General features: G+C 52.7%; 1 protein-coding gene across 5 annotated transcripts in view; it reads right to left on the bottom strand.

Moving 5' to 3' along the window:
- Positions 1 to 22,236, bottom strand: part of PLCH1 (phospholipase C eta 1) — an 88,744-nt gene that overhangs the window by 43,190 nt on the left and 23,318 nt on the right. For all 5 annotated transcript variants that reach the window (XM_064164786.1, XM_064164784.1, XM_064164788.1 and 2 more), the window contains exons 3-4: positions 3,643 to 3,789; positions 1,731 to 1,974 (exon numbers count right to left, since the gene is read on the bottom strand). In XM_064164786.1, coding sequence (XP_064020856.1) covers positions 1,731 to 1,974; positions 3,643 to 3,789 — 391 coding nt within the window. The remainder of the gene's footprint in view (positions 1 to 1,730; positions 1,975 to 3,642; positions 3,790 to 22,236) is intronic.

Genomic DNA, 22,236 nt, shown 5'->3' with positions numbered 1-22,236 from the left:
AGACTGATTTATAGAGTCATAGAATGGGTTAGGTTGGAAGGACCTCAAAGCTCAGCCAGTTCCAACCCCCTGCCATAGGCAGGGACACCTCCCACTAGAACAGGTTGCTCAGGGCCTCATCCAGCCTGGTCCTGAACACCTCTCCAGGGAGGTCGTGGAGCACAGAAGCACAGAATGTGATCAAGATCACATTCTGTGCTTCTGTGCTCCACGACCTCCCTGGGCAACCTGTGCCAGTGTCTCACCACTCTCAACCTGTGCCAGTCTCTCACCACCCTCACTGCAAAGAACTTCTTCCTAACATCCACTTTCAATCTCCCCTCTGCCACTTCAAACCCATTCCTCCTCCTCCTGTCGTTACAAGACTTTATCAATAGTCCCTCCCCAGCCTTCCTGTGGTCCCCTTCAGATACTGGAAGGTTACTCCAAGGCCTCCTTGAAGCCTTCTCTTCTCCAGGCTGAAAAACCCCCACCTATCTCAACCTGTCCTCATAGCAGAGCTGCTGCAGCCCTCTCAGCATCTTCCTGGTCCTCCTCTGGACTTGCTCCAGCAGTTTGAGGTTCTTCTTGTATTGGGGGCTCCAAAACTGCACACAGGACTCCAGGTGGGGTCTGAGGAGAGCAGAGCCAAGGGGTAGAATCCCCTCCCTTGCCCAGTGCCCACACTGCTCTTGATTCTATGACTCTGTGATTCAAACCAAGCTTCACTGAGATTGCATTTTCAAGTCAACACCTCTGGGCAAGACTTCCCACAGTCTGCATTAGGGCTCCTGGGATACACTGGGAAGTGGAGTCCTTGCTGGCAAAGATCTGGTGCTATCTACATTGTTGTCTCCAGGCTGGTGCCAAAGCAAAGCACTTTGATTACTGCACACCTTCTGCTATTGTAGCAGTTGCTGCTACCTGGTGTAAGGAAGACTGTTGTATCTGAGGGCTGCTGGCTTTGTGACTTGACTCAGGGGGCCAAGCTCAGTCATGTCTACCAGGGACAGCATCAATCCAGTGCATGAAGATGGACTGGGGAAGACTGCTGTGAAATCAGCCCAAGCACAGTATTAGCAATCAGCTCTAGTTTCTTTAAGAAGCTCATTAAAGATTAACCACTCTTGGGTTTCCATTCTCTCCCCTCCAAGGCTGTCCATGTACTTGTTAACTCTTTCAGATCTGGACAACTTCTTTCTGTCCAATATCTCTGCCCTCACCTTGAGCTACACCTTCTGCAAGGCAGCAACACCCCCCACAGAATCAGAATTGCACAGGAAGAAGTGGATGGAGCTCAGATATTTGCTGTTGCTCCTCTCACAGGGACAAAATGGTAGTAAGGAGAGCTAGAAGCTGTCAAACTCAGGAAGCAAGAGATGATTCTTCACACAGCACATGGCTCATCTCTAACAGATTCACAGAATGGTTTGGGTTGGAAGAGACCTTAGAGGTCATCTAATTCCAAGCCCCCTGCCATGGGCTTGGATACTTTCCACTAGCCCAGGCTGCTCAAGGCCCCATCCAACCTGACTTCCCTGCAGCTTGATCCAGTCTCTAAGGCACAGCTGGTGTTGCACTGCATTGGTAAGTGGCCACGTCAAACCCATTACTCAAGTGTCCACTGCCACCCACAGCAAAGCTCTTGGTCCCTCCACAGGAGGTGAAAGGACACTTCCAGGGGTGAAGGCCCCAAAACCCAAGGCAGAGGAGCTGAGCCAGACCTGGAGCTGAGGCTCCCCAAAGGATACTGGTCGTGTGTCCTCTGCCGCTTGGCGAGCGAGTCCTCGTCGCTGATTCCAGCCATCAGGTACTTCAGCCCTGTGATCCAGGTGCGAGCCTCCTCTGGGTTGGATGTGATCAGATCCAGGGATTCCATGTGGTTGCCATGGTAAATGGTAAAGCAGCAGCTGGGGTCAAAGCTGCCCTCGGCGTGGCGGTGGAAGATTTCCGACTGCCGCCCTTCCGCGACTTTGTAAATGGAGTCGATGACAACTGGGGGCACAGAGGGGAAGCAGACAGGACACGGTGGGCATCCACCCAACAGGCAACCACAGAGCTCTTTGGCTTGGAAAGGACCTCTAAGGTCACTCAGTCCAACCACAACCCAGCACTGCCATAGCCATTAAATTGTGTCCCCAAGTGCCGTGGCCGCAGGTCGCTCGAACGCCTCCAGGGAGGGGGACTCCACCACTTCCCTGGGCAACCTAACCCAGTGTTGTGGTTTGAGGGGTTCCAGGTTATCCCAGACTCCCTAAAAAACTACAGAGGCCAAGCACTGCATAGCTTCAAAGTGGCCTTCTCCCACCACAGCCAAGCTTTCTGCAGCAGGGCTATCCATGGCTCTGCTAGGGCAGTGCTGTGGCACAGTGATGTTCAGCACAGCAGCCCCCAGGCACCACAAACTGGCTCAAAACTGCCACCTGCCACTGTCTGTAGCCTTCCCAGCTGCTTAGTTTTCATCTCAATGGCAGGTCTGTGAATTTCTAGCCTTTGTTTTATCCAGTAGGAACAATTCCCACCAGAAATGATGCTTGGCAGTGACCTGGAGGTGCCACAATGCCTGAAGGAAATGATCCCAGTAAAGATGAAGAAACCTCAAATCCAAACTCTTGCAGGTTCTGTGCTCAAGTTTGTGATGTCTGCACTGCAGAGCTCAGTGTGCTTTGTTACCAAGACCCTCTGCAGTCTGCTCTGAGCTCACACACAGCCATGGCAAAGGCTGATGTCTGACTGATCTCACACTCCTCTCCCTTCCACAGACCTGAACTTGTAGGAAGTAGAATCATAGAAAGATTTAGGCTGGAAGGGACCTCAAAGATCAGCCAGATCCAACCTCCTGCCCCAAGCAGGGACACCTCCCACTAGAACAGGTTGCTCAAGGCCTCACCCAACCTGGCCTCAAACACCTCCAGGGAGGGAGCAGCCACAACCTCCCTGGGCAACCTGTGCCAGTCTCTCACCACCCTCACCCTTTCCTAACATCCACTTTCAATCTCCCCTCTGCCACTCCAAACCCATTCCTCCTCCTCCTCCTCTCATTCCCAGACCTTCTCAATAGTCCCTTCCCAGCCCTCCTGGAGCCCCTTGCAGACCCTGCAAGGCCACTCCAAGCTCTCCTGGAAGCCTTCTCCTCTCCAGGCTGCACAGCCCCAACTCTCTCAGCCTGTGCTCAGAGCAGAGCTGCTGCAGCCCTCTCAGCATCTTGGTGGCCTCCTCTGGGCTGGCTCCAACACTTCCATGTCCTGCTTGTGCTGGGGGCTCCAGAACTGCACCCAGGAGTGCAGGTGGGGTGTGAGGAGAGCAGAGCCAAGGGGCAGAATCCCCTCCCTTGCCCTGTACCCACACTGCTCTTGCTGCAGCCCAGCACAGGGTTGTGTCTGGGCTGCACTCACACTGCAGGCTCCTGTTGAGCTGCAAACATCAGACCAGACCCCCAGGCCCTGTTCCTCAGGGCTGCTCTCAGCCATTCCCCACCCAACCTGGAGCTATGCTTGGGATTGTGCCCTCCCAGGTGGTTAAACTCTTCTCACCCTCATGAAACCCGTTGTGCCACCACGTCACAATGCCACCAAGCACCAAAGCCTGTGTATTTAATCCCTCTGTAAGCCCCACACCAACACTGGGCTGCCCCAGGAGCCAGAAGAACTGTTCCAAGCTTACTTTTGGCCTTTTCGCTCTTTCTGGAGGGTCTCCATCGGATGCAGGTCCTGTGCTCATCCAGGTAGAAGAGTCGGACCAGCCCCTTGGTGCCACTCTTCAGCTTCACCATCTGAGTCCCAGACTGCATGACACTCATGCATCTTTCAACTGTGAAGCAGAAGAGAACACATTCAGTGACCTGCCCATCTAATTCCACCAATCAAATGCTGCCCAGCATCTGCAGAGCATCTCTAGCTGGGGACTCTAATGACAGAGGGTGGTCCTTGCTCTGAGCCACAGTCTGCCCACACTACTAGCTTCTCCACAGAGCTTGGGAGGAACCTCTGGAGGTCATCCACTCCAAGCCTTCTGCCAAAGCAAGGTCACCTAGAACAGGTCACATGGGAGCATGTCCAAGTGGGTTTTGAAGGTCTCCAGAGAATGAGACTCCACAACCTCCCTGGGCAGCCTGCTCCAGACTCCAGCACCCTCACAGCACAGAATGTTCTCCTCCTGTTGAGGTGGAAGTTCCTAGGTTCCAGCTTATACACATTGTCCTATCACTGGGCACCAATGAGAAGAGCCTGGCACCTTCATCTTGATGCCCACCCTCTGATAGTTATAGATATTGATACGACTTCCTCTCAGCCTTCTCTTCTCCAGACTAAACAGCCCCAGGGCTCTCGGTCTTTCTTCACAGGAGAAATGTTCCAGCTCCTTCATCATCCTCAGAGCTCTCTCCAGCAGGTCCATGTCTCTCTTAAGCTGGGGAGCCCAAACCAAGACACATCTTTCCCGGTGTGGTGTCACCAGGGCAGAGCAGAGTGGGAGGAGAACCTCCCTAGACCTGATGGCCATACCTTGCTGCCCCTCCAGACACCACTGGCCCTCTTGGCCACAGGGGCACATTGTTGTGCCATATAGCTTGTCCACTAAGACTGCAAGGCCTTTCTCCATGGAGCTGCCCTCTCTCAAACACCTCTCAGCTTCAGTGTCCAAGGAGAATATGTTCTGGCTGTAGCACACTCAGCTCATGCAAGCATTTCCCCACGATCACACACAGTGCTGGCCCCTGAAAGCCCAGCACTCCACCAGCTCTGGCTGGTCAGCTCTTCAGTCCAGCTCCACATCCCTCTGAGCTCAGCACTCCTGGAATTCCTCTCTCGTGCTTCTGACGTTGTCAGAACCATCCCCAGCACACAGACACACAACCTCCTCCCTGCCACCCACAGCCTCTCTGCATCCTGCTACCACCTCTCAAGCACATGCCGTGGTGGCTTCCTTTCCTCCACCAATCCTACCCAGGCTGATGATAATGTTTTGCTTCTCTGTGTTTGGACTGAAATAGACCCAGCTCCTCTGTTTCACCTCACATCTTCCCTCCTACAGTTTTCCAAACACTAAGATCAAGATAGCATTTCCTCTTGATCTCAGTACACATCCCTGCTCTCAAATTACCTACTCACAGCCTTTCCTCTCTTGATATCAATCCAAAGTCACCTCCCAGATGATTTCTTTACACTCTGGCTGGCTCCCAAACATGATCTGGATCTGCCTTTGTGTCTTCTTATCACCCTTCTCCTCACCACCTCTTTTCTCAGCACTCTTGGTATCACAACCAAGGCTAGCACACCCTCCCACTCCTCCCTGCCACAGCCAGGATTGCTGTTCCCAACTTCTGACACCTCCTTAGCCCCACAGCAAGTGGCCCAAGCAGCAGGGGATTCCTCAGCAGCTGAAAGCCCAGGTGCTGCCATAAGCTTTCTGTGTTTCCACAGCACAAGCCTGGCCAGAACCTGTCTTCAAGCAGAGGACCACACAACCACACAGTGATAGGAGATCAGAAGGGACCTCTGAAGATCATCCAGTGCAGCCCCACTACCAAAGCAAGTTCACCTAGGGCAGGTCACACAAGAACATGTCCTCTAAGATCATCCAGAGTTTGGGTTGGAAAAGCCTTCTAAGAGCATCAAATCCATCCTTCAACCTAAGACCTCGAGGGCCATTAAACCATGGTCCCAAGTGCCCTGGGCAGAGGTTTCTGGAACACCTCCAGGGCTGGGGACTCCAACACCTCCCTGGGCAGCCTGTGCCAATCCCTGACCACTCCTGCAGCAAAGAAATTTTTCCTCCTCTCCAACCTAACCCTGCCCTGCCACAATTTCAGGACAGTTTCTCTCCTTTTATCATCTGAGACTAGGGAGTAGAGCCCAAGCCCAACCTGGCTCAAATCTCCTTTCAGAGCTGCAGAGAGCAATCAGGACCCCCTCAAGCCTCTATTTCTCCAGGCTGAACGACCTCAGTTCCCTTGGCTGTTGGTTGAGGAAATTGGTTGGATGTGATGATCTTAAAATGTCTTTTCTAACCAAAGGCATTCTCTGGGTCTCTCCATGTGGAGGGACAGCTCATGGCTTCCTCCCCGCTGTGTAGGTGTTAATCACAGAACCAGTGCCCTTTAAAGTGACAGAAATGCCTCACCACTCCCCTGCCCAACACACTCCCCTTCAGTTAGCTGTAAAATATAAGCAGACAAAGGAAAAAAAACCAAAGTCTTCTCCAAATCTGTCCCTAGTAGGCTAATTTCAGTCTCCAGCCAGACTTGCAGCAGAGACAGACACTGCACATTAGCATCTGAATAAGGTGAGGTTATGGAACACAGGCAGCTCACGATAAAGCTCCAGAGCAACTCTAAATGCTTTCACTGAGGGACAGCAAAACTGGCTGCAGGAAACATCTAATGCTCCAGACAGACCACAAATCCCAACTAAATGAAGCAGCTCCCCCGTGCAGATGGACAGCAAAATCATTGAATGGTTTAGGTTGGAAGGGACCTCAAAGCTCAGCCAGCTCCAAGCCCCTGCCATGGGCAGGGACACCTCCCGCTAGAACAGGTTGCTCAAGGACTCATCCAGCCTGGCCCGGAACACCTCCAGGGAGGGTGTGGAGCACAGAAGCACCCAACTTGATCAAAGATCACATTCTGTGCTTCTGTGCTCCACAGCCTCCCTGGGCAACCTGTGCCAGTGTCTAACCACCCTCACAGCTTCCTAACATCCACTTTCAATCTCCCCTCTGCCACTCCAAACCCATTCCTCCTCCTCCTCCTCCTCTCACTACCAGACCTTGTCAATAGTCCCTCCCCAGCCCTTCTGGAGCCCTCTGCAGACCCTGCAAGGCCACTCCAAGCTCTCCTGGAAGCCTTCTCCTCTCCAGGCTGCACAGCCCCAACTCTCTCAGCCTGTGCTCAGAGCAGAGCTGCTGCAGCCCTCTCAGCATCTTGGTGGCCTCCTCTGGCCTGGCTCCAATACTTCCATGTCCTGCTTGTGCTGGGGGCTCCAGAATTGCACCCAGGAGTGCAGGTGGGGTGTGAGGAGAGCAGAGCCAAGGGGCAGAATCCCCTCCCTTGCCCTGCTGCCCACACTGCTCTTGCTGGAGCCCAGCACAGGGTTGGCAATCTCTTTTGCCCTCTCCAGACCACCATTTCAAGCACACCAGACCTGAATGCACAGAATGTCAGGGGCTGGAAGGCATCTTCAAAGCTCAGCCAGCCCATGCCCTGCCAGAACAGGAGCACCCAGGCAGGGTTTGAATATCTCCACAGAGGGAGACTCCACAGCCCCCCTGGGCAGCCTGCTCCAGGCTCTGTCAGCCTCACAGGGAAAATCCTTCTCCTGTTTAAATGAAACTTCCTCTGCCTCAGCTTCCACCACTGCCCCTTGTGCTGGCACTGGCATCACCCAGCAGAGCCTGGCTCCAGCCTCCTGCACTCACCTGCACACATTGATCACCACTGCTGAGGTCACCTCTCAGCTCCTCTCTCCCAGCAGCACAGCCCCAGCTGCCTCAGGCTCTGCTCCTAACAGAGCTGTTCCATTCCCCTCAGCACCTTTGTGGCTCTGTGCTGGGCTCTCTCCAGCAGTTCTGTGTCCCTCTGGAACTGGGGAGCCCAGAACTGGACACAGTACTGCAGATGTGGCCTCAGCAGGACAGAGCAGAGGGGCAGGAGAACCTCTCTCGACCTACTCCCCACATCCCTTCTAACCCACCCCAGAATGGCACTGCCCCTCCTGGCCACAGGTGCACATTGAATCGCAGCGCAAGCAAGCATCACCACTCCAAGCAGCACAGACATCTCCTTTGCAGGAGCAGCCTCTCCACCGAATGCCAGAGCAGATACAAACCCATCTGTGCCAGCTGGACCTTCTCTGACGTGGCCACGCTCCCCAGCACATGGCAGACCTCAGAAGCCAGCAGCAGAGCCATGGCAGTGCCCGCTGAGCCCAGGTGTTGCCGGCGATCCTGCTCGCCAGGCAGATGCTGTCTGCTCTACCTGCCCACGCTGCTCCTCGCCACTGAATCCATCGAGCTGCTGCCCGGGAACATTAAGCTGGGGCCCTGACCTGCCCTTCCCAGAGCAGCTGGGGCCCTGACCTGCCCTTCCCAGAGCAGCACTCTAATCCGCCCCAAATCAGCCAGCACTGCCTTCTGTGCAGCCCTGCTCTCATCTAGCCCCGTATGCAAGCAGCACTTTACTAGCCAGGGAAGGGCTCAGCACTGCACCCGAAGTGACAGCTCTGCTCACAGCTCTGGCAGCCCTTGGGATCACAGGATCACAGAAACAAGCAGGCTGGCAAAGCCTCTCAGGATCACTAAGTCCAACCCAGAACCCTGCTCTGCAAGATTCACCTTAAACCATAGCCCCAAGCACCACATCCAAACCACCCTTAAATGCATCCAGGCTGCGTGGCTCCAGCACCTCCCTGGGCAGCTCATTCCAGTCCCTGACCACTCTCTTCCCTAATGTCCAACCTAAATCTCCCCAGCCTCAGCCTGAGGACATTCCCCCTTGTTCTGTGTCCAACTCCTTGAGAGCAGAGCCCAGCAGCAGCCTCTCCACAGTGTCCCTTCAGGTAGCTGTAGACAGCAATGAGCTCTGCCCTCAGCCTCCTCTTCCTCACACTACCCATCCCCAGCTCCTTCAGTTGCTCCTCATCAGATTTATTCTCCAGGCCCTGGAGAATGGTCTGGGTTGGAAGGGACCTCCAAAGCTCATCCAACCCAAGCCCCACCCCTGCACTCAGCAGGGACATCCTCAACTAGAGCAGGTTGCCCAGAGCCCTGTCAAGCCTCACCTTGAATATCTCCTGGGATGGGACCTCAACTACCTCCCTGGGCAACCTGTTCCAGTGTTCCAGAACTGCTCCAGCTCTGGTTTGCAGCTAATTTGGGTTAATTCTAAGCAGTCAGAGTTATGAGGCACACACCTGCTTGCCCCTCACAGCCTTCAAGCAGGTTGTGAGGCAGATTTAAGTCAAAGATAATTTTTTTTTGCTGCTGTCCACAGAAAGTTTTTCCTGAGCTGCATCCAGAGCAGGGAGAGCAGCAGGGCAGGGAGGGGATTCTGCCCCTCTGCTCTGCTCTGCCCTGCCCCTACCTGCAGCACTGCCTCCAGTTCTGGGGCTCCCAACACAAGAAGGACCTGGAGATGATCCAGAGGGCTGAAACACCTCCTCCATGAGGAAAGACTGGGAGAGCTGGGGCTGTTCAGCCTGGAGAAAAGAAGGCTCCAGGAAGACCTCAGAGCAGCCTTCCAGTACCTGGAACAGGGCTCCAGGGGAGATGGAGAGGGACTTCTGGCAAGGGCTGGGAGCGCTAAGACAAGAGGCAATGCACTGAAGCTGAAGAGAGGAGATAAGAACTGGAGATCAGGAAGAAATTCTTTCCAGTGAGGGTGGGGAGACACTGGAAGAGGCTGCTCAGGGAGATCATGGACCAGCTTCTTTGCCCTTCTTTGGACCTCCTGCAGCCTCTCAATTTCCTTCTTGGGGTGAGGGGTCCAAGCCTGAACCCAGGCTTCAAGGTGTGACCTCACCAATGCCCAGTGCCAGGGGCATGGTCACTTCCCTACTCCTTAGGGGTCCCAGAGCACTGGCACAGGCTCCCCAGAAAGGTTGTGGAGTCTCCTTCTCTGGAGACTTCCAAGGCCTGTCTGGGTGCATTTCTCTGTGATCTGTGCTAGACTGTGTGGCCCTGCTCTGGCAGGAGGGTTGCACTGGGTGATCTCCTTGGGTCCCTTCCAACACCATTGTTGATTTCAAGTTTTCAGATTTGAAAGTCCCAACATTCCTGAAACTGCACTCCAGGTGAGGCTGTTAGACAAAAAGAAGATGATTGGGGGTCACAACGTGGTCCTAGCACTGCAAATATGTACCTGGAGTGCAGCTTGGAGTCATTTCTTACTGGTGTAGATGCACATGCCCAGAGGCAGGCACTGGAGAGGTGTGCACAGACAACAGCTCACAAGCCCTGAGCTAGAGAGCAGGCTGCAGCTGAATGATCGTGAGCCAAGCAGAGAAGACACAGAATGGTAGGGGTTGAAAGGGACCTCTGGAGATCATCAAGTCCTAACCCCCTGCCAAGGCAGGGTCATCTACAGGAACACATCCAGGTGGGCTTGCAATGTCTCCAGAGGTGGAGACTCCAGCACCTCTCTGGGCAGACTGTTCCAAGGCTCTGTCACCCTTAAAATAAAGAAGTTCCTCTTCATGCAGCCTGCTCCAGTTCTCCACAACTCCTTGATTAAAGAAGTTCCTCCTCCTGTTCAGATGGAACTTCTGATGTTCCAGTCTGTGCCCACTGCCCCTTCTGTCACTGGACAGAGCCTGCCCCCATCCTCCGGACCCCCACCCTTCAAGTACTGAGCAGCACTGATAAGACTCCCTTCAAGCTGCTCTTCTCCAGACTAAAAAGCTCCAACTCTCTCAGCCTTTCCTCCTCACAGAGCTGTGTTCCAGTGCCCTCAGCAGCTTTGGAGCCCTTTGCTGTGCCCTCTCCAGCAAGTCCCTGCCCCTCTCAAGCTGAGCATCCAAGAACTGAACCCAGAACCCTCTGGATGCACTCACAAAAAGGATCTCCCAGAAAACCAACCCAACCCCCAACAGCCTCCCTTGCCTGAACTCTTCTCATCACCCTGTTTGCATCATTTATTTATCACAGGAAAGCTCTTAAGTTCTCCCTTATGCTAATGCCATTAAAAGCCATTTACTCCCTATCTGCAGCCTCTGAGAGCACATCTGAGCCAAATCCCCCACAACAGCAGCAGTAGCCAGCCCACTGTGCAGCTTACCACTAATGTCATCAAACCACAGCCTGCTGCTTGGTTATGTAACCGCCCAAAAGCTCCGGCCACAGATGCGGCTCTGGAGGAATCCACAGCCCCACTCAGACCTTATTTAACAGCCACAGTTCATATCCTGTGCCAGCTTTTAAATTGCTTTCCAGCAAATCCACAGAATCCCAGCGTGGTGGGCTTGGAAGGGACCTCTGGAGATCAGCCAGTCCAACCCCCCTATTGAACAGGGCATTTGATCTGTAACTTGAAGTCCTCTCGTTTCCTCCTCCGTGGAGCAGGACTGGGGCAGGAGAGCAAACACAGCAGGGTTGGAAGGGACCTTAAGGATCATTCAGTCCAAGCCCTGCTCAAGCAGGGCACCCACAGCAGCTTGCCCAGAAGCACAATGTCCAGAGAGGGTTGGAAGCTCTCCACACAAGGACATTTCACAACCTCTCTGGGCAGCCTGCTCCAGGCCTCCAGCACCCTCAGACCAAAAAAGGTTTCTCCTCCTATCCAGGTGGCACCTCCTGGGTTCCACTTTGTGCCCATTGCCCCTTGTATGGTCCCTGGGCACCACTGGCAAGAGCCTGGCCCCAGCCTCTTGCCCCCAGCCTTTAGCTGTTGCTGAGCATTGCTCAGCTGCCCTCTGGGGCTGCTCTTGTGCAGGCTCTCAGCCCCAGGGCTCTCAGCCTCTGCTGCTCCCAGAGCTGCTCCCTCAGAGCTGCTGTTCTGAAGTGTTGACCTCTAAAAGGGGAACGCAGAATCACCAAATCCCAGCAGGGTGGGGGTTGGAAGGGACCTCCAGAAATCATCCAGTCCAAGCCCCCTTCTAAAGCAGGGCACCCACAGCAGCTTGCCCAGCAGCACCATGCCCGGGAGGGGGGGTTGGAAACTCTCCACACAAGGACACTCCACAAGCTCTTTGGGCAGCCTGCTCCAGGCCTCCAGCACCATCACAACACAGAATTTTCTTCCTCTTCAACCTCAGGGAATTTTCCAGTAAGCTTCTCAGAGTGGATTTAATCATAATCCCTGTGAAGCCAGGGGGGTGAGAAGGACAATCTCTTAAACTTCAGCAAATCTCAAGAAATCCTGGGGGAAGTCACAGACACCAGCAGGGACACCAAGGGCTGCTGCTAGTCCTTGCAAAGCCCAGCTGAAAAGCCTGCAGGTGTTTTATTCCAGCTCTCCAGAAGGTACAGAATCAACACAGGCAGGGCCATGAGCCAAATACAAACTGTGGCTACTCAACACAACTCTGAGTGGCTCACAATGTGTAAAACAACTCAGCTTGGAAATTCACCAAAGGGGTGAAGATTTAGAGGGAAAACCAGGAAGGATGGCAGCAACTCACTCCAAGTTTCCCAGCCACACCACCTGTGTGTGCTCCTCAACAGCACTAAGGCACAACTCCTCCTCTGATGCTTCACAGCAAGCCAGAAAAGGCTGAAAAACATCTCAGGACCTGCCCCTCTGGATGCAGAGGTCACAGTGGACAACAACAAGCCACAAGCTCTCACTCATCTCTGCCCTAAGTACATGAAGAAGGATCATAGAATCACAAAACAGAATTGTTTGGTTGGAAATCCTCTAAGGTCATCAAGTCCAACTACTGACTTAACATCACCACTACTATTACATCACACACTCAAGAGAGATGAGCCAATGGCATCCTGGGCTGGCTCAGGAGCAGTGTGGGCAGCAGGACCAGGGCAGTCCTTCAGCCCCTGTGCTCAGCACTGCTCAGCCCACACCTTGAGTGCTGTATCCAGTTCTGGGCTCCTCCACTGCAGAGAGATGTTGAGGTGCTGGAAGGTGCCCAGAGCAGGGCAGCAAGGCTGGGGAGGGGCCTGGAGCACAGCCCTGTGAGGAGAGGCTGAGGGAGCTGGGGGTGTGCAGCCTGCAGCAGAGGAGGCTCAGGGCAGAGCTCATTGCTGCCTGCAGCTGCCTGCAGGGAGGCTGTAGCCAGGTGGGGTTGGGCTCTGCTGCCAGGCCCCCAGGGACAGAAGAAGGGGACACAGCCTCAAGCTGTGCCAGGGCAGGTTCAGGCTGGATGCTAGGAGGAAGTTCCTGGCAGAGAGAGTGATTGGCATTGGAATGGGCTGCCCAGGGAGGTGGTGGAGTGGCTGTGGCTGGAGGTGTTGAAGCCAAGCCTGGCTGGGGCACTTAGTGCCATGGTCTGGTTGGTTGGGCAGGGCTGGGTGCTAGGTTGGGCTGGGTGAGCTTGGAGCTCTCTGCCAACCTGCCTGATTCTGTGATTCTAAGAAGCAGGCCCCCAAGAGGCAAACATGCCTGGATCTAAGTCTGCCTTTCTTGTACTCCATTAAATGCCATCCTTGTTCCTCAACCTGTTAGGTGCTCCCCAGGGCTTAAATGAAGCATTTAACACTGCACTGTGTTGAGCTGGGTCAGACCCCCTCCTGTTGCCCAGGCAGGTGGTAGAGGCCCCATCCCTGGAGATGGTGATGCTGGACAGGGCTCTGGACAGGCTGATCTAGTTGAGGCTGCTCCTGCTGACTGCAGAGGTGCTTGGACTGGATGACCTTTGGAGGTCCTTTCCAACCCAGTCAACATTCTGTGATTCTATGATCCTTCTGCCCCAAAGATGCCATTCCCTATATCTTACCCCCATTTAACCTCTCCACCTAAACAGAAGTAGAAAAGCTCTAGCAGAGCACCCTTCACAAAGCTCACTGTTGTTCCCAGCCAGGAGATGTGCAGAGGAGAAAGTGTTCCAGCTCCAGCAGGAACAGGGAATTGTGATCTCTGCAGCTGTCCCAGCAGCTAGCCAGACATCATAGCAGTCCTGGCACCCCTGCTGCACCACAGCCTGGAGAGGAGAACCTACTGCAGGGCATCACAGCAGCTGGAACTGCAGGGTGAAGTGGGTTTGGAAGAGGGATCCAGCACCCAGGACCTGGATTGTGCTCACCACACTGGGCTGTGCCAGCAGCCAGCCTGGAAGGAGCACTGCTTGCCCCTCAGGACTCCAAATAAATCCATCTGGGGCTTCAGTTAGAGAGCAGAAGTTGGGGGGGGGGGAGGCAGAGCAGAACTGATGATGGAGTTAATTAACCTTTAGAAGTGATGACTGCAGAGTGACTGATGGCTGGGGCTGATGCATTGCCACTGTTCAGAACCAGCCCTTTCTGCTAAAGAAACGTATTTATCTACACTGCTCCCAGATTACCTCGGTGCAAGCCACTGACAGTGACTCATCTGTGGACAAACAATAAACTGACAGTCCCCAAAGTTGTTTTATTACCCCAAAAAATGATGTTTTGTGCATCTGAGTTTGCTGATGATTGATGGTCTGTCAGTGACGTGTGAGAAACGCCTCCAAAGTAGGAATTAGTTTTCCAGGGGCTTGGATAGAGCAAGAGTCTCAAAGAAGTGCTAATAAGGACCTAAAAAAAGGCTCCTGCAATTGTCACACAATCCCAGCATGGTTGGGGTTGGAAGGGACCTCTGGAGCTCAGCCAGTCCGACCCCCTGTTAAAGCAGGGCACCCACAGCAGCTTGCCCAGCAGCACAGTGCCCAGGGGCAGCTGGAAGCTCTCTACACAAGGACACTCCACAGCCTCTCAGGGCAGAGCACCAAACAACTTTCTCCTCCTGCTCAGGTGGCACCTCCTGGGTTCCACTTTGTGCCCATTGCCCCCTGTGCTGTTCCTGGGCACCACTGTCAAGAGCCTGGCCCCAGCCTCTTACCCCCAGCCTTTAGCTGTTGCTGAGCACTGCTCAGCTGCCCTCTGGGGCTGCTCTTGTGCAGGCTCTCAGCCCCAGGGCTCTCAGCCTCTGCTGCTCCCAGAGCTGCTCCAGGCCCCTCAGCAGCTTTGCAGCCTGCCCTGGGCTTTCTTCAGTAACTCCCTGAATAAAAGGTGCTGCAGCTCACCCCTGTGTCCCTGCTTAGCAGTACCAGCTGCTGCCCCACAGCTCTGCTCCAAAGCACCACGACTCACCAGCACAGACTCAGCCCATAACCAAGAGAGGTCTCTCCCCCTCCACCCACCACACGCCCATCACTCCTGTGGGCAGGAGCTGTGTGAGAACTTACGGCCAAGCAGCTGGCAGGAACGGAGCTGCTGCTTCCCACATGGCTTCATCACAGCCTCATCAGGAGCTGGAGCAGCCACAGCACCCACTCCTCCAGCCCTGGCACATGAACTGTGTGCAGGGTGTGATGCTGCCTTATCTCTATCACTGCTGGCAGGCTGAAGCAATCCCCAGGCTGGAGAAAGGCAGATCAAGTCCTTTGGCTCCTTCCACCACCCAAGGTCGTGAATATATTCATGCCTACAGGGCTCATCAGCCAAAGCCCGAGCTGGGTGGAGCTGTGCCAGCCCTCCTGGACACGGGGGCACCACTGGAGCCCAGCCAGGACCCTCCCCGTGCTGCTGTGACATCACCAACACAGCCACACCTGGGCACAGGGACACCCAGCTGTGCCTGCTGTGACAGCACCAGCACAGCCACACCTGGGCATAGGGACACCCAGCTGTGCCTGCTGTGACATCACCAACACAGCCACACCTGGGCACAGGGACACCCAGCTGTGCCTGCTGTGACAGCACCAGCACAGCCACACCTGGGCACAGGGACACCCAGCTGTGCCTGCTGCTCCTGCACCATTTAGCCACCTCCAGCAGGCAGTGGCATTGCCACCAACTGGGAGATCATCAGAAAGTGGGTACCTGTTCTTCAGCTTGGAGCCAGAGGGAATTTGGAACTGGATGATCTTTAAGGCTCCTTCCAACCCAGTGCATTCCATGGTTCTAGGACTCATCTGGCTAAGGAAAAGGGATGCAAAATGCCCTCAAACAATGTCACCAGCAGCTGAGGACTTTGGTGTGAAAAGTCACAGGTTTACATGAACTTCAAAAATGAAACCTGCTGCTCTCCTTCAAGGACTGCTCCAAAGCTCTCTTCCAATAAACAGCTCTTGTAAATTATTAACTGGGGAGAGATCCATTACCTTCTGCAGCTCAGAAGGCAGATGGAGTAACACTTGCATGCACTCCTTCACCTAAGCCTGTGCATCAAAGCTTAATGCAGAGGTTTCTGTAACTGAAACCTCCAGAATAAAACCAGGCTGGGATCTGGAACAGAGCAGCTCCAACACAGGAGGCACTTCCCTGAGAAGAGATAAAAATAACTGGCTTTGGGGCTTCAAATACTCACAGGGGCCTGAGAGCATTTCCAGGAACTTAGTCCAGTTAAAAAACCTTCAGCAAATGAAATCATCTAAATAATGAAAAGAAAAAAGGGGAGAAGGAAAAAGAAAAGGAAAAATGAAAAAGGGAAAAGGGAAAAAAAGGGGGAAAGGAAAAAAAAGGGGAGAAAGGGAAAAAAGGGAAGAGGAAAAAAGGGAAGAGGAAAAAAGGGAAGAGGAAAAAAGGGAAGAGGAAAAAAGGGAAGAGGAAAAAAGGGAAGAGGAAAAATGGGAAGAGGAAAAAAGGGAAGAGGAAAAAAGGGAAGAGGAAAAAAGGGAAGAGGAAAAAAGGGAAGAGGAAAAAAGGGAAGAGGAAAAAAGGGAAGAGGAAAAAAGGGAAGAGGAAAAAAGGGAAGAGGAAAAAAGGGAAGAGGAAAAAAGGGAAGAGGAAAAAAGGGAAGAGGAAAAAAGGGAAGAGGAAAAAAGGGAAGAGGAAAAAAGGGAAGAGGAAAAAAGGGAAGAGGAAAGAGGGGAAAAAAGGGGAAAAAAGGGAAAAAAGAAAGAGTTAAAAAGGGAAAAAAAGGAAAGAGGAAAAATGAAACAGGGAAAAAAGGAAAAGGGGAAAAGAAAAAAGGGGAAAAGGGAAAAGCAAAAAGGGGAAAAGGGAAAAGCAAAAAGGGGAAAAGGGAAAAGAAAAAAGGGGAAAAGGGAAAAGAAAAAAGGGAAAAAGGGGAAAAGGGAAAAGCAAAAAGGGGAAAAGGGAAAAGCAAAAAGGGGAAAAGGGAAAAGCAAAAAGGGGAAAAGGGAAAAGAAAAAAGGGGAAAAGGGAAAAGAAAAAAGGGGAAAAGGGAAAAGAAAAAAGGGGAAAGGGGAAAAGAAAAAAGGGGAAAAGGGAAAAGCAAAAAGGGGAAAAGGGAAAAGCAAAAAGGGGAAAAGGGAAAAGAAAAAAGGGGAAAAGGGAAAAGAAAAAAGGGGAAAAGGGAAAAGAAAAAAGGGGAAAAGGGAAAAGAAAAAAGGGGAAAAGGGAAAAGAAAAAAGGGGAAAAGGGAAAAGAAAAAAGGGGAAAAGGGAAAAGAAAAAAGGGGAAAAGGGAAAAGAAAAAAAGGGAAAAGGGAAAAGGAAAAAAAGGGAAAAGGAAAAGATAAAAGGAGAAAAGGAAAAGTAAAAGAAGTCAGAAGGAAAAAAGTATGGGGGAAAGGGGAGGAAAGGGCAAAGTGAATCTGGTTTATATTGAGCCCCAGCATTTTATAGCACACTTTGAAGTGGTCAAAATGCTGCTTCCTGGGATCGGAGCCTTTTGGTGGCTTTATCTCAGCTGAGCTTGTTTGGCTTTAAATTGTAGATAATCTTGTTAGAAAATAGCTTCCAAAGTACCCAATTTTGACAACCCAGCTCACAGCTAAGTACAGTTTGGAAGCTGTGGGGGTATTTTTCCTCTCTAAAAGCACATAACCCAACATCACTAAGGATGGGCAAAAGGAATGAGCTCTAGCTCTGAGCATTTCTCCTCCTCTCCACGGCATTTACTCTACATCCACTTAGAGGCTTCAACTAATTACCACTTTTCACCCAGCTCTGACTGAAATTGAACAAAATCAGAGGTTACAAACTACAAGGTACTGCAGAAAGTTATTTGAGATGTCTCCCTTTTCTGTCTCATCCTCCTACAAGTCTGTAGAAGCCGCATCTGCCTCAGCCACTGCTGCCTGCTCCTAGTTTACGCATCATGAGCATCTGTGGTAGGCTATTTACAAGCACTGCCAGAACAACAAACCAAAACAAAGCTACAAACTCTTTCCTGCAGTAATCTACATGTCACAGCTAGGAGAGCAAGAGAGATGAAAAGGTCAAGGTTTGGTTTCTTCCGAGGCAAACACATCAGCAGTCTTTCAGGGTAAGACACAAGTGCAGTTTGTCCCTACCATGCAGCTCATGTGCAAGCCATGTTTTGATGGAGAAATCTCTTTTCAAGGCAACACAAACCCACGAAGTTTTTATCCTAAAGATACATTTACCCATTGCTCAGACAGAAATCCTGTGAGCAACTTAGCAGTCACGGGGATAAAGTGACCTGATTTGCCTGTAATCACTTCCAGAAGCCGTTAGGAGTAAATCCCAAACTCAGGCATCCCACACTAATTCCAAACTCAAACATCCTTACCTTTTTCTGGACTTAGATTTTTATATACTTCAAGGTCTGCCATTAAACTTCTAACTCGTGCATTATTGGCAAGCAGGAAGGAAATCCTCACTGCAGGAGAGCCTCAGGTTCATCTTCACCAGCCGACACAAATCGCTGGGAGCTTGGAGAACGTTGCCAGCCCTGCTCTTTACGAGGAAGGCTGAAACCTTTCTGATCCGCAACACAGGGAGAGGAAAACACAGACCCAGAGACAATCGGGGACAACTTTCTCCAACCCCAAAGAGCACAGCCTGAGAGGGAAGCTGGAAGCCTCTGCTCCGTGCTGCTGCAGCTGCAGGAACGCAGCGACTACTCTCGGTGCGAGCCGTGCGCGGCGCTTCGGATGCTCCAGGCGCTAAGCACGCCTGACGCCCGGCACGGCGAGAGCAGCTCCGGAGGCAAGCAGAAGGAAATCCTGCTGGCACCTCGGGAGGCTGTTTGGGAGCAGATTACCCTGCTCCAGCTAGAGAACGGGAGAGTGACGCAGGCTGAATGCGGAGGGGAAGACCGAGCCTCACTCCAGCGCAACTCCCAGCCTCTGCAGCCACGAGATGCTGTGAGGAGTGAGGCGAGGAGCTCTGGGGACCACGCTCCTTTCCTGCAGGTCTTGCGCCCCCTCCTCCTCTCCTTAACTTGAAGGGGAACAGCGATTCTGCAGAACCAGCCCAGTAAGAGCCTGCAGGTGGTTCAGTCTGTGCATCGCTGAGCGTTTGATTTCGTAAGAAGTGGTCTCTGTGAGATGCTGAAGCCTTCACCCTCCCACAGCTCCCAACAGCTCCCATGCTGCTGGCTAAACACTCTGCTGGTGTGAGCCAGCTCAGCGCTACCGCAGCCAGCAGGGGTGCGGGCAGAGCGGAACAGGGGGCAGAGGCATTCAGACTTGCATCAATCACACTTTCTTCTGACAGAGCCCAAGGGAACGCAGTGCTGGAAAGCAGGGCAGGAATAAAGCAGGGTGCTGGTTAAATGCATCACAGATTCGATGTACTGTGCCATCAGAGACAGCAAATGGCTTGGGTTAGAAGGGGCCTTCCACTGAAGGGACACTTCTGCTGCAGATGTGGGTTTTCCAATAAATGGGAAGCTGATCTAACTAACAGTTTTGCAACCACAGCATTACAAGCATATTAACTTTCTGGCTCATTGGCTTTGCCTTTTTCACTGTCAAAACAGGTGGAAACTGATACAGCTTAATTCTGCTAAAGAGCCACAGAAGTTGATTATCTCTTTACTCCTACAGCAAATAGGTAATGAAGGAAGCAGATCACAGCATCTTCATGTTCATAATCTAAATCTAATCTGAGACCTCAAGTGTAATAGCAGCTCCTTGTGAAAAAGCAGGCAGCAGTGCAGGAAGCTTCAGGCTGGCTGGGTGAAAACCCTGCAGTTAGCACCAGATCGTAGAATCTGAGAATCCTTTGGGTTGGAAGGAACCTCCAAAGCTCATCCTGTGCTCAGCAGGGACATCCTCCACTAGAGCAGCTTGCCTAGAACCCTGTTGAGCCTCACCTTGAATATCTCCAGGGATGGGGCCTCAACTACCTCCCTGGGCAGCCTGTTGCAGTGTTCCAGCACCCTCATGATACAGAACTTGTTCCTAACATCCAATCTCAGTCTGCTCTGCTCTAGTTTGAAACCATTGCTCTCATCCTGTCCCTGAAAGCCTTTGCAAAGTCTTTCTGCAGCCTTCTTGTACCCCCTTTCAGGTACTGCCAGGATGCTGTTAGGTCTCTCCAGAGCCTTCTCTTCTCCAGGCTGAACACCCCCAGCTCCCTTAGCCTGTCCTAGTAGCAGAGGGGCTCCAACCCCCTGATGATTTTGTGGCCCTCCTCAGAAATGATCAAAGCTTTCTTCAGCTCCTTTGGCATTAATAAAGACAGGCTGCTTTGGAAAGCTCACAAAGACAGACGGGCAAAACCCCTGGGCTTAGAACTCAGCCACCAGATACACCAGCTTGAGATGGATCCCACCCATGGAACTCCTCCTTTCACCCAAGGATATGTCTAGGGACAGGCACAGGGGTCTTCAAGGCACCTATACATCCCCTGAAGCGCCAAGAGGCAGGTTCTTCTGCCATTTGAGACACCTTTTACAGCTACATGAACTTTAATAGATCAATTCCTTCACCTCTGCTGTGTGGGCAGGCTGAGACAGTTGAGGTTGCTCAGTCTGGAGAAGAAAAGGCTCTGAGAAAACCTCTGAAAAAGGCCTGCCTGCATCTGAAAGGGGCTACAGGACTGTTTAGGGTGTGGGGTAGTCATAGGACTAGGTGGAATGAATCCAAACAGGAGGAGGGGAGATTTAGATTAAATGTTAGGAAAGAACTCTCCACCATAAGGGTGGTGAGACACTGGCACAGGTTGCCCAGGGAGGTGGTGGAAGCCTCAACCCTAGAAGTTTTTAAGGGCAGGCTGGATGTGGTTCTGGGCAACCTGGGCTAGTGGGAGGTGTCCCTGCCCATGGCAGTGGGATTGGAACTGGATGATCCTCGAGGTCCCTTCCAACCCTGACTACAACTGGAACTGAGTTGAGACGCAGTTTGCTTGGACTGACACACAACAAGCAAGAATCATCCTGGCAGGAGGGGTTAGAACTGGCTCTGTTCAGGGTACCTTCCAACCCAAACCAGTCTATGATTCTATGATTACCTTGTCCTGCTTTCCCAGCACTTTATAACCCCCAAATGGCAGCTGACTAGAGAGAGACACAAGGCTGAATTCTGCAGTCTGCAGCTGGCATCTGCAGCCTCTCCAGCCTCCAGCGCAGGCTCAGCGCGAGGCTTTGGCATAGCTAATTATAAAGCAGTGCCCAGCAGCAAACAGCAGCCTGATGACTGTGTGCAATTCAGGGAAGATTTAATATTATACACCCCCCACCCCCCCCCCCCCCCCAAAAAAAAATCCTTGTGCTCCAATAACCAACAGAGAACATTGCACTGCTTCAAAATTAAAGCATTTTATGTTCCCAGTCAGTGGGCAGAGGAGTTTGAGATCATAGAATGGTTCAGGTTGGAACAGACCTCAAAGCTCAGCCAGTTCCAAACCCCTGCCATAGGCAGGGATGCCTCCCGCTAGAACAGGTTGCTCAAGGCCTCATCCAATCTGGCCTTGAACATCTCCAGGGAGGTTGTGGAGCACAGATGCACAGAATGTGACCTTTGATCACAACCTCCCCGGGCAACCTATGCCAGTGTCTCACCACTCACTCTAAAGAACCCTTTCCTAACATCCAGTTTCAATCTCCCCTCTGCCAGTTCAAACCCATTCCTCCTCCTCCTCCTCTCATTACCAGACCCTGCCAATAGTCCCTCCCCAGCCCTCCTGGAGCCCCCTGCAGCTGACTTGACAATTGGGGTTGTTTTGGCCACAACAACCCCAAGCAGCACTAGAGGCTGGGGCCAGAGTGGCTGAGAGCAGCCAGGCAGAGAGGGCCCTGGGGGTGCTGGCAGAGAGGAGCTGCAGAGGAGGCAGCAGTGCCCAGGTGGGCAGCAGAGCCAATGGCATCCTGGGCTGGCTCAGGAGCAGTGTGGGCAGCAGGACAAGGGAGGTTCTTCTGCCCCTGTGCTCAGCACTGCTCAGGCCACCCCTTGAGTGCTGTGTCCAGTTCTGGGCTCCTCCATTGCAGAGAGCTGTTGAGGTGCTGGAAGGTGTTGAGAGCAGGGCAGCAAGGCTGGGGAGGGTCCTGGAGCACAGCCTGTGAGGAGAGGGGCAGGAGCACCTCTCTCACCCTACTAGCCACAGCCCTTCTAATTCACCCCAGAATGGCATTGCCCCTCCTGGCCACCAGAGCACACTGCTGGCTCATGGTCACCCTCCCACCCACCAGAACCCCCAGATCTTTTTCCCCTTCGCTGCCTTCCATCAGCTCAGTCTCCAACCTCTCCTGCTCCCTGGGGTTGTTCCTGCCCAAGTGCCAGACTCTACACTTGCCCTTAGTGAATTTCATTCAATTTCTTCCTGCCCAAAGCAATGTAAATTGCGGAGTTAACTCTCCCACATGGCCACAGTAAATAAACCAAACCAAGTCACGTTTAGAAATGCACCTTCCCAGATACAAAATCAGTCATTGTAATCCTCCAGATGAAGCTTCTGAGCAGTGGACACTGGGAGTGTGCTACAAGAAGGGTCAATGAGCTGGGAGAAAAACAAAAACCACAACAATGTTTGG

The sequence above is a fragment of the Pogoniulus pusillus genome, chromosome 26 (assembly GCF_015220805.1).
Source record: "Pogoniulus pusillus isolate bPogPus1 chromosome 26, bPogPus1.pri, whole genome shotgun sequence".
NCBI lineage: Eukaryota > Metazoa > Chordata > Aves > Piciformes > Lybiidae > Pogoniulus > Pogoniulus pusillus.
The sequence above is the reverse complement of the archived record's forward strand: the minus strand, read 5'-3'. Positions and strand labels throughout refer to the sequence as shown.